At 32.9% G+C, this 12,532-nt stretch overlaps 2 protein-coding genes across 2 annotated transcripts in view; both read right to left on the bottom strand.

The window, feature by feature from the left end:
• The window catches only part of Phum_PHUM582460 (mitogen-activated protein kinase ERK-A, putative), a gene marked incomplete at both ends in the record, with an annotated part of 5,381 nt that extends 2,732 nt beyond the window's left edge, over positions 1-2,649 (bottom strand). The window contains 6 exons of the mRNA XM_002432364.1: positions 1-84; positions 262-368; positions 1,411-1,572; positions 1,668-1,848; positions 1,931-2,159; positions 2,244-2,649. The exon at positions 1-84 is cut by the window's left edge and continues 5 nt beyond it. Coding sequence (XP_002432409.1) covers positions 1-84; positions 262-368; positions 1,411-1,572; positions 1,668-1,848; positions 1,931-2,159; positions 2,244-2,649 — 1,169 coding nt within the window. The remainder of the gene's footprint in view (positions 85-261; positions 369-1,410; positions 1,573-1,667; positions 1,849-1,930; positions 2,160-2,243) is intronic.
• Positions 2,650-4,555: 1,906 nt separating this feature from the next.
• Phum_PHUM582450 (Anion exchange protein, putative) lies at positions 4,556-10,903 on the bottom strand (the record flags this gene model as incomplete). The annotated part of the gene is made up of 20 exons (XM_002432363.1): positions 4,556-4,639; positions 4,733-4,903; positions 5,001-5,209; positions 5,566-6,025; positions 6,098-6,406; positions 6,491-6,685; positions 6,768-6,916; positions 6,988-7,203; positions 7,293-7,509; positions 7,598-7,702; positions 7,807-8,004; positions 8,088-8,216; positions 8,918-8,980; positions 9,173-9,378; positions 9,465-9,642; positions 9,735-9,886; positions 9,986-10,152; positions 10,247-10,415; positions 10,503-10,725; positions 10,808-10,903. The coding sequence occupies 20 exons, from the start codon at positions 10,901-10,903 to the stop codon at positions 4,556-4,558; spliced, it is 3,696 nt and encodes a 1,231-aa protein (XP_002432408.1).
• Positions 10,904-12,532: the final 1,629 nt, after the last annotated feature.

Below are 12,532 nucleotides of genomic sequence, written 5' to 3'. Positions count from 1 at the left end.
TGATGATGATGATGATGATGATGATGATGAGAATGATAATGATGATTATTATGAAATAAACTGTCACATGGACCGAATAAACCACTAAAAAAAAATCCATAATTTTTTTTTTTTTTTTTACAAAATTAAATTAACTTACTTGTAACTGTATCGTTGATTATTCACTGGTCGTTAATAATAATAAAATGTGGGTGTGGGGGTGGGGGGGGAAACGTTTCCTAGTAAGTTTGAACGTTTTCCAGATATTCTGTTATTTCTAACATTGCCGGCCTATTTTCTGGATTGTGATCCCAACATTTCGTGTAAAGATTTTCAAAAAATTCATTTTTTTTAATTTTTTTACACGGTCTTGTTTTTCTTTTGACTATCTGAAAAAAAGATTTAAAGAAAAAATTATTATTATTATTATTACTTAATGGAGTTTTAAGTTTTTTTTAACGAATCCTAAGAAAAAATTTTCCAGGTAATACAATTAAACGTAGCACAATTTTCCCCTTTTGTTTACTTGCACCACCGCACCTTCTCTCATACTACCCCTCGTTTAAAAACCTGGGAATAACCCTTAAAATTTATCATTATCATTATCACTATTAAACACGACAAGGCTCTTATTTGTCGGGGTTTTTAAGCATTTATCCCAGGTTTCTACCCGATTCCTTAGAAACAAATACTCGAATATCGGTGGTGCTATTTATAATATTTTCCGAAGAATGTGGGCCGTCCCACATAGTGCGATTTCCTGGATGGTTTCTTCTTATTTTAGGTTCTTCAAAATCTTCTTTAAATTTCCTTTTATTGAATGTGGCATGGCTCCCAGCGTTGCTCCCACGATGACCGGAATCGTTTCAGTTTTTGTTCCCCACATCCTGGTTATTTCGATTTCCAAATTTCTATATTTCAGCCTTTTGTCTGTTTCTTCTTTGGCTGTCTGGTGTATTCTTCCGACGGCACGGATACTTCAATCAGCATACACCATTTTTCCTTTATTATCCTTCTCAGGATGATATCCGGTTTGTAAGCTGGCACAGTTCTATCGGTGTGGATTAATTGATCATACATTATTATTATTATTGTTCACTCTTAAACACGACAAGGCTCTTATTTGTCGGGGTTTTTAAGCATTTATTCCAGGTTTCTACCCGACCGTTTCCTTAGGGACAAATGCTCAAATTTCGGTGGTGCTATTTATATATTATCCCGAAGAATCATCCCACATAGTGCAATTTCCTGGATGGTTTCTTCTTTTAAATTTCCTTTTATGTGTGTCATGGCTTCCAACGACGGTCCCACGATGACCGGAATTTATTATTATTATTATTATTATTTAAACGTGAAATGATAATTTTTAAAGATGAAAATAATTGACATTGAGTTTAAATTGAAGGGCGTTAATCATTTAAACAAACAAACCTTGTAAATTGTTGATTGTAAATCAATTTTATCATCTACGACGTAGGGTTTCTCCCTATGTATGACTTGCCAAAGCGTTATACCAAATGAATAAACGTCTGCTTTATCAGTGGGCGATTCTCCAGAAAGTAATTCTGGAGATGCATATATAACAGTACTTTGCTAAAATAAATAAACAAAAACCTTCGACTAAACAAACACATTCATGGTTGGAGAAAAACGTTAATGATGATAATGATGATAAAACTGGATTTTACCAGTGCTTTGTAATCGGCTCCTGCATTGTCTACTCCCATAAAAAGGCAAGAACTTCCAAAATCGCACAACTTACATACGTTTGTAGTAAGGTTAACTAATATATTCTTTGGTTTAACATCTAAATGAAGTACTTTTTGACTATGGCAATGACCAAGTGCTCTACTAATGTCAGTCATGTAACTGTAAGGAAGAAAAGAAAACAATTATGATGATGATGATGATAACATTGTGAAATGGAAACGATTTGATTGAAAAACAAAACCTCGTTATCGATTTATCATCAAGTACAAAAGATTCATCTTGTGTTAAATGTTCCAGATTTAATCCAGAACACATTTCCATAATGACCAAACCGAAAGAACAATTTTCATCGTTTGATATTATCCGAAGAGTTTGGACAATGTTCGGATGATAAAGTAAAAAATTATTTAATTCGTTTTTTAACGTTGCTGATTTTTGCGGTGGTACTATTTTGGCAGCCACTAATTTCCCTGTAAGAAAAAACAATAATAATTATCAAGGGAGAGGGGAGAGGGAGGGGAGGTTTATTCTTTAGATGATTAGAAAATGGTTACCTTTATATGTTGCTTGTATTATTGTACCAAAACTACCTTTTCCCAATATTCTCAATCTGCAATCTCCAATATTTTTAATATTAGAAAAAAAATGTCCGTTTCTTTCTGGAGTATCCGCGGATATCGTACCTATTTTAGGAGATTTCAATCCAAACGATTTATTCGACGATGATTTTTTACAATATGGCGGCGGCGTCGATGACGATGACGGCGTCGGTATCAAATTATTAATCGTCGTTGATTTTTTATATAATTTCTCAGTTTTAGGCGTTTGTAATAATGAAAACGAACCGACGCTTCCTCTACTTGCGAGTATTGAATTAATTTCACCACAAGATTTATCAATTTTATTATTATTTTTTAAACAAACCCTCGCCGACGTCGTCGTCGTCGTTTTCTTTGTCATTTTCTTTTTATTTTTACCATCATTAATTTTTTCATCATCTTTCGATGCTACGATACCTTGTAATTGTTTAGATTTTGATCTGGTTATTCTAAAATTTACAAAGAAATAAATATATACATAAATTCAATACAATCTCTCATCATATTTAATAAAAAACATTTTGAAATAATAATAATAATAATAATAATAATAATAAATGTTACCTTTTTATAATTTTTTTATTGTTTTATTATATTTATACTTTACCTTGGTGAAAATTGCGTTACGTTTATCATTTCACCATCTCTATGTCCGTTAATGCATAAAAAACGACGTTTGAAATATTTTAATATTTTATTCATAATAATTTATTTAAAAAAATCATCAAGAAATAAATAATTAAAACGCAAAATTTGAAACGACATTAATTAATTAATTAATATTTTATTATTTATTCACCGTCTTCAACTAGTTTTCACTTGTCCGTTCGTTTCAACAAATTTATAACGGATTCAAAAAACGAATGCTTTCTGCTAACGACTATTGACACGATAAATATTTCAAATTTACCCGCCGTTATTACGTCATCGCCTCCATACGTAAAACAAACTTCGCACGTACATTCTCTCTCTCTCTCACACGCACACACGTATCTCTTTATTAACAATAATAATTTTTTTTTTACCACCTTAATAATAATAATAATAATAATAATAATAATAACATTTAATTAATTTTTATTACTTATTTACCACTCATTTATTAATTTAAAAAAATAATTAAACGAATTCTCTTATATATTCTAATTACCAACAAAAATAATAATAATAAATTATCGTTACATAGAAAAAAAATAGTAATAATAATAATAATAATAATTTTTATTTTTCTATTCAAACAAATAATAATAATAATAATAATAATGATTTTATTAATCGATCGAAAATAATTAATCATTTCATATATATATATATACATACATTGGAAAATTTAAAAAATATTTTATTTTTTTCTTATTTAAAATATATATATATATATTTTTTTTCCTAACGTATAAATATATATATTATTGAAAATAATAATAATAATGATAATGATAATTTTTTCAAATTAAACATTTTTTTAACATAAACAATAATAAAATCACATTATTTTATTTTATTTTATTTTAAATTTTTTAAAATTTAAAAACTTAACAGTTGAATTTTCTACAAATTAAATATATATATATATATATATATATATACTTAAAACAAAACTACAATACTACAAATTAATCAAATAATAATAATAATAATAATAATAATAATAATAATTTATATATGTATATATATACTACAAAAATATATACGTGTGTTTGTGTGTGTGTACGTGTTTGTTTGTTATTTTTTTAAGCAGAAGACCATTATTATTATCATCATCACTCATTGATTGATTGATTGATTGGGTCGGATGAATAAGACTTACAAGGCACTAACTAAATTGTTTTTAAATAAAAATAACAACGTGCCTTTTTCTTTAAACCCTCCCCCTACCTACCGCCCTACCGCCTTCCGTCCCTCCCTCGTTCCCTCCCCCTTTGTTTTTTTTATCCCCTCCCCTTCCCCTTCCCCTCGTCCCTCCCACCGCATGTACAAAAATAATAATTTTAACAAATTTTTCTTTTTTTTTAGTTGTCATTCTAAAACGTCCTACCTTTTTCATCTTATTATTACTATTATTATTATTATTATTATCTTATGTAAGTGTAAAAAAAAAACTTTGTTAAATTATATATATATATATAAAATTAATAAATTATAAATTACTATAATAAATACTGTTTAGTTTTACGAGAAAAAAAAAAAAAGGGAAGAAAATTTTTATCGTGACGAAAATACTGTAACGATTAATTGTTAATTAAACTTTTTTTTTTTCCAAATGTTTTTTAACCTGGAAGTGGAGCTTCCGTGTAAAAATCAGGTTCGTCTTCTGGACTATCCGGATCGGCATCGACTTCTTCGCTATCCAACTGTTTAAAAAAAAATAAATAATTATTAGTCGATCGATTGATCGATTAATCGATCGATAGTTCGATTCGAGATTTTTAAATGTTTTAAATTACCGCTCTCAATTCGGCAGGACTGAATAAATATCTGAGCTGTGCTCTGAGTGGTACCATTAGAATGAGAAAAAATGGAAACGCGAGAGAAATCGGTGTCGATTTGACAACCCATAATATGACGAGGCACAACAATTGTATCAATGTGAACAAATGCATTTTCATTGTTTGAACCTGTAGGTAAAATTGATGATGATAATAATAATAATAGGTTTCGTTGAAATCCGACATTTTGTTTTTATACGCATATTTTACTGTAGTTAATACTTGCCCTTCTCACGTACGACGCTTGAGAATGATGTTTGACGGGCATGAAAAACAATTTGAGACGATCGAAAAATTGTATTCCGTTCGTCGATGATACACCCATGTAGAGGAAGACACCGAAAAGGACAGCCATGGGTACCAAACGTAAAAGGGGAGCCATCAATACGGAAATTCCGACCAATGCCGAAACGAGTAGCGAACTCATTCTTTGCTCTAAAAATTAAATTTTCCTTTAATCTCTCTCTCTCTCTCTCTCTCTGTCTATCCCTCTCTCACTGTCTATCCCTCTCTCTCTGTCTATCCCTCTCTCTCTCTCTCTCTCTCTATCTTTCTCTCTCTTTCTCTCTTTCCCTCTTTCTCTCTCGCTATCTTTCTGTCTTTCTCTCTTTCCCTCTATCTGTCTCTCTCTCTTTTCCTCTCTTTCTTTCTCTATTCGTCTCTCTTCCTCTCTATCTCTCTGTATCTGTCTGTATCCCTCTTTGTCCCCCTCTCTATCCCTGTCTCTGTCTCTCTCTCTTTTGCTCTATCTAAAAGAAAAAAAAAAAGCTGGCTTCGTTGGTTTCACTAACCTTTCACATCAATTATGTGTGGTTTGTCACCGGGTGCATGGGTCCTAGACATGACGGTCACGGCGGACACGTGAGCTATCGAACGAACCGTCGCGGCACACATCCACGGAGCTCCCATGAATCCGCATCCTATATTGAGTACGCACAAAATGACGATGTCCAAATGAAATCCGGAACCTTTTTTCAATTTACGATCCTTTTTATCGATAATGAGTTCCGTTATGTGAGTTTCCATGAATAGTAAAATGTAAACGAGGAGAGCGGGTCCGCTTGCTCCTAGGGCGACCCATATGGGTACTCCGAGGGGAGAAATCAACCAACCACGGATTTCCGATTTCGACGGTTCCAAACCCTCGGGTACTTGAAGTTTTTCCGTGTACGTGCTCGGTACGAAATAATCTAATATGACCATGACGACTATGGCGATGGGAACTCCGAAATCACCGAGTGCTCTTCTCGCCTAAACACAAAAACAAAATGGAGTCGATTCGTCGAACGATTACGAAAAACACAAACAAATGAATTCACTCACGCTTCGTCCTAAAAATTTACTATTACGAAACTGTCGAAGGTAGTAGGCAATGAAAAACGTTCCCAGTGCGAGGATCGTGCAGAACAAAGCCGTGTTGGGTTGATTGACGGGTCCTTCCTCTTTCATAAGGAGCGATGCTCTGATGAAGTCGTCGACGGTGTCGCCTCCCTCTCGAAACGTTTCGTTCGCGTTGCTCTCGTTTAAATTCACCATCGCGTCGTTATCGTTAACGTATTCTTGACTGAAATTATGCGGAGTCATGTCGCTGCAGTATTCGGAAAGGCTGAGCAATGGATGACTTATGTACAACTGAAAATTCAAATCGGGGTTTTAACCGTCTTCTTCTTCTTCTCCTTCCACGACAGACAGATTATCAAAAAAAAAAAGTCTCACCGAAAATAATTTAACCAAACTTTCGACGATGTACAAAAGTGAAATGAGTGCGGCAAATATTTCTTCCGTGAACCTCGTGAACATTTTAACGAAAACGCTACCCTCGAAACAAACAACAATCAAACCGATGATTCCAAGCCATATCCCGATGTAAACTCTTATCCCGAGATAATCTATTTCGTTTGTTTCGCAAAACTATAAAAAATCATTATTATTATTATTATTGATGCGGATTTCCGGTTTCGACGGCAAACGGTTTTAACGAAAAAAAACTTACGGAATATAAACTTTCGTCGAAGAGGAGTAGAGGACCCGTCGTACCGACGATTACCAAAGGTTGACCGGAAAGAAGAGCGAATAATATACCGGATATGCAAGTCGCGACGAGCGTTTCCGATATTCCGATTAAATTGTGCGTTTTATCACCTGCGAAAGGTAAGAAATAAATGAGGAGGGGGGGAAAAGAGGGAGGAGAAAGAAGAGTTAATCATACGAACCCATCAATCCTCCGAACGTTATGGCACCCGACAATGCGGCAAAATACATAAAAATGGCCGCCGCCAAACATTGAAGATTCATTCCGTCCGTTATGTCGGATTTGTAATGTGGAAATCTTCGTCTAACGTCTCTTATCATTCCTCCGAAAGGTTTTTTCGTTCTTCTCAACGGATCGTCGTGCGGAGGCTTCTTACCATCTTCGGATATCAACAGAGCTGTAAATGAAAAAAAAAAATGGTTAACACCCACCCCCCCGTGTGCTGTTACTGGTTCATTTCCTTTCGGGATTCGGACACACACACACCTTTCTGTTGTGCTTCCCCTTCCGCTTTGGCTTCTTTCAATCTTTTACTTTTCCTTTTACGTATCGCTTCACTTTTAGCTTTGAGTTCGGCAAATGGCAACAGCGCTTTCCTTTCCCAATCCCCAGGTGGCAACACTATGCTATCATCTAAAAATTCATTTATCGCCGATAAAAGTTCTTTTCTTCTCGTTGCTTTATACGCTATGTTATGAAATTGCTGTAATAATAATAATAATAATAATAATTTTAATATCATTTTCATATAAGTTAAAAAAGGGGAAAGAAAAGAAAATAGAAAAACATACGTCGTTAGCCATGAGGGTCGATATCGATCTACCGATTTCGTGATAATCCAAATCCGATTGTGGTGGACCCAACAAAACGAAAAGAAAACGAACCGGAATGGCTACCTGTTAGAGGTACAAACAACAAAAAGAAAAATATGGATTTGTTTCCGGTTTTACCAAATTCCTTCTTCCCACCCACCCACCCACGACCCCGCCTCCCCTCCTACCTCCGTTATCGACGGCATTAATATTCCTTCGGCTAATCTAGCAAATGCGATTGTCGGTTGTTCTAGAAAATCCACGGCACCCACGAGTACCGTCGTCGCTTCCGCTCCGATCGGAATTTTCCTCAATATGCTTTCTTTGGCTGCTCTCCTCAAATCCTCGCTCGACGACGTGTACGTCAATTCTTCTTTCATGTCGATCTAAATTTAAGGTACGAAACCTTTTTTCGTCAATTTTTATTTTTCCATTCGGAAATTTTAAATAAATTTTACTCACGACTTACCGTGTGATGGTGGAAATCACCGTTTGCCGCTTTATCGTCACCTTTCCCGCCAAAATTATTCTTTTGAGAAAAATGATCCATGCTCGCGAGAGAGGGTACGATTTTCGGTTTGGCATCGTGATTTAAATTCTGAAAATCAAAAAAATTTTTTTCTTTTTAAAACCATTTCACTAACCACACATTTCCCAATTATTATTATTATTATTTACTTTTAAAAAAGAAAAAAATTTTCCGGTAATAAAAAAAAATATAATCATCGACTACTGGTGGTCAAAATGCAAAATAGAAAAACTAATAAACGATTCGTGACGTAATGAAGGGAGGAAAATGAAAAAAGAAAAACAAAAAAATTTTTTTACCGGAAATGATTAAGAAAATTTTCCACATTCACTAAATATACGAATCATTATCATTATTATTATTTTTTTTTTTCTTGAATGTTAAAGATGAGATCGAGCAAAGCGATTTCGAAATTCCTAATTTTTAACTAAAGAAAAAAAAAATCTACTCGTGAATGAATGATTGATTGATTGATCGATCGATCGAAAAGTTGATGAATGATTGATTACAAAACGGGTGGGGGAAAAAGTTTTCGTGGTGGCGAAATACAGAAAAAAAAAAAGTTTAAAAAATTGATTTGATTGATTTCATGCTCGGGAAGGGGGGAAAATAAAAAAAAATCGAATAATCGGAAATGACGTCATGCAACTATTCAAAACTTTCGAAAAAAAATAAATTTTTTTTTTGTTTGTTTCTATAATACAAGAGACTAACTAAGTTGAATGCGTTATTAAATGAGATTAAAGTATGGATTTTGATTTTTAATTTACTCTTCGTATTTCCTCAGCTTCGCATATAGAACAACGTTCTCCTTCTGATTGTTGTCTGAATGACTTGCGGAAATAAAATAAACAAAAAAAATTCAAATAACGATTAAATTAACTTTTCGAAGTGTCGCAAAAGTGGAGACATCTTTAGACAAAAGAAAGAATTACAATATACATGTGTAAATCTCGTTTTTCCTTTGTCCCTTCCCTCCCTCCCTCCCTCCCCTCCCGAATATTTATATATTTGATTTAACGTACTTGCAAACTAGTGTAACTAGAAAAATTTCTCTTCATGGCAAATCTAAACCTGTCGTGTTCGTTGACGTGACGGTGCCTGAGCAAAAGTGCTCTCATAACCGTCGCTTTATCGGATTCATCAATGAATTCTTCTATGACCATTTGTTCGACGACTCTGTAAGCGACTCCCGGTAAATCTTTTTCTTCTAAATCCAACAGGACGACACCTGTACGAACGGGAATAAAACCGGAAATTAAAAATGTCATTCTTTTTTTTTTTTCAGATCCCCTTTTCTCCTTTTCCTTATCGTACCTGTTTCGAGGCATCGTCTCAAATTTAACAACGAATGAAAACTTAAAGATGCAACGTGTGGTTGACCCCATCTATCGGCTCCTTCTTCCACGTCTTCTTCGTATTTTATCCAACGGGCTGTCTCCTTCCACTCTTTTTCATCTCCTTCCCCGCACAATTCATCCAATTGTACGAATACCTAAAAAATTTTCGTACGTGAGTTTTTTTTTTTATGCATCATCCGACGGATTCTTATTTTAAAAAAAAAAAAAAAAAAAAATGGCGACTGACTTCGTGAGGACTGTGATCGATCATTTTCTTATCACTACCTAAAGGCACGACGTTTTCCATATTATCACCATCTTTCCGACCGATTCTTATCACAGATAACGATGAATTTTTCAAAGGTACCTTATACCTTCTTAAATCATCAAATCTCCTACCTGGAAAAATTAAAAGAATTTTTTTTTTTTTTTTGGGGTTTTTGTTTTCTTTTTAAAATCAAACTTTCCGATTTTCTATAAATCGATTCGCGCGCTAACTTTCTAAATTTTCTACATCCACTTCGTCCAACAAGGAAGCTTCTTCGGGTTGTATGCTATTTTTTCTAGAAATTTCCGACGGTGTCACTTCGGATCCGACTCTCGTTCTCGCGACCAAATCATCTTGCAAACTGTATTTTCTATACCTGCTGTAATGATGATGATGCCTGGAATGAATGAATGAATGAATGAATGATTTCTCCTTCTTTTGATAAAAATTAACGTGACTTCGCTCCCCCCCCCCGACACCCAGCCCCCAACCTGTGTTTTCTCCTTCTTTTTTCCACGTCCGTCCTTTCGAAATCATCCTTACTCATTCTTTTATCTCTGCTACTCCTTCTTTCGCTCGATATTTTTTTCTTATCACCCGATTCTCTGTTGTCTTTCACGGCATTATCATCTGCGCTGTTGGGATCTTCAGCGATATCACCTGCAAAATAAGAAGAACGCGTTTGATGATTACCTTATCACGCGACGACGACGACAACAGCAACAGCAGACGAAATGAATATTTCACCTATTTGAAATTGCACTCGTCGAAGTGCATCGGAAGAACAATTGTACACCAAAGAATCGTGATGAGGTACGGCTGCCCTTTCCGACAGCGGAGCCTCTTCATCGCTTTCCATTTTACCATCTTTTTTATCTTCGTCCGAAATTATTATGCTTGGAATTTCCGTCGGACTTTGACAAACGTCCGATTCCGTTCCGGTTTTTGAATTTTTTCTACTTGTGTTGATCTGAAAAGAAAAGAAAAAAATTAATTATTATTATTATTCTCACGCGAAACGAATGATAATGATAATAATTAATATTTCTTACGTCAGAACCGCCATCTGGACTTTCCGATTCCGAATGTCTCGGCGAACTGAATCGTCTGGAACCACGAAAATGTAATGATTTCAACGGCGGATACATGTGCGGATATGATTTCTTCCGATGAACTGGAAATCAAACCAAAAAAAAATTCAAATTATAAGAATTATTACGACAGAGCGACAACATGACAAAAAAAAAAAATTTTTTTTTCATTTCCCTCTTTTTTTTTTTCAAATATTTATCAACTCGTTGGGGATTTTTGCATTTTTAAAAAAATAATTAGCGGGTCGTTAATTATTTAACAAAGTGTTTAGCAAATGAAAGAATCATTTTCTCTCTCTCTCTCTCTCTCATTTTCACCGCCTTCTTTATTATTATTAATACTAAAAACCCGAACGAATAAATCTTTAAAGAACGAATCGAAGATCAAGGCCTCCTTGATTCGCTTAATTTTTTTTTCCTTTTTTTTTTTTAATCAATTACACCAAATTAAAAAAAAAAAAAAAAAACACTCATTCACTCACTCACTTATAATTATTACTTTTTTTTTAATAGAAATTATCTTTTCCGCCATTATTCCTCCCCCTCCTCCTTCTCCTCCTCCTCCTTCTCCTCACTCATAAAAAGAAAAGATATCCGAAACAAATTAATTCGTTGAGCAGAAAAAAAAAAAAAAAAAACTTTCAAGTTAATTAAAAAAAAAAAAAAAAAAAAAGAAAACGAAAGAAAGAAAAACGTATTAAATTACAAAGAAAATTAAAAAAAAATTTTCCCGCCATTTTTTCTTTCACTTTCTCACTCTTTTCACTCTTTTCTCTCTCTCTTTCTCTCTCTATTCACTCACTACCTTCTAATTACGATGAAAAGAATTAAAGAAATTTTTTTTTTCTTATTTTTTTTTTCTTATTTTTCTTCTTTCTCTTCCTTCTTTTTGACAAACAAATAATAATAATAATAATAAATAATTAATTAATTTTATTCGTGACGTCATTCATACATAAATTAAAATATAATATAATGACAATAATAATAATGATAATGATAATAAATGACATCCCATTGATTTTTTCTAATGCAAACCAAAAAAAATTATTAACGATGATAATAATAATAATAATAATAATAATAATAATAATAATAATAATAATAATAATATTGACAAATTTCTATTTTGAATCCAATTTAAAAACTATTAAAATGATAATGATAATAAATTTCCCTTATTATAATTTTTTTTTTTTTTTTTTTATGTCAACGATGACGACGATGATTATTATTATTATTATTATTACATCGACGACGACGATTATTATTATTATTAATATTATTATTATTATGACGACGGCCACGACGACAACGACGACGATGACACGCAATCAAAAATTAATTTATTTGTTTATTACTTTAATTAAGTATTAAATAAATAAATAAATAAATGTGAATAATAGTAACAATAATAATAATAATAATAATAATAATAATTATTATTATTATTATTATTATTATTATCGTTTTTTAAAGTTTTATTTTGTTTACCAAATTTGAACTTTCCGACAAATTGAACTGTATTAATATTTTTAATTATATCTCGTATAACGTTAACAAGAACGACCTTGAAACCAATAATTTTCCTCCTCTTTGATATTGACTATTTGCAAATGAATAACAAAATCGAACGAACGATTAAAAAAAAAATAATAATCAATTTTTCACCCACAACAACAACAA

The sequence above is a fragment of the Pediculus humanus genome, genomic scaffold, assembly GCF_000006295.1.
Source record: "Pediculus humanus corporis 1103172108309 genomic scaffold, whole genome shotgun sequence".
Lineage (NCBI taxonomy): Eukaryota > Metazoa > Arthropoda > Insecta > Psocodea > Pediculidae > Pediculus > Pediculus humanus.
The sequence above is the reverse complement of the archived record's forward strand: the minus strand, read 5'-3'. Positions and strand labels throughout refer to the sequence as shown.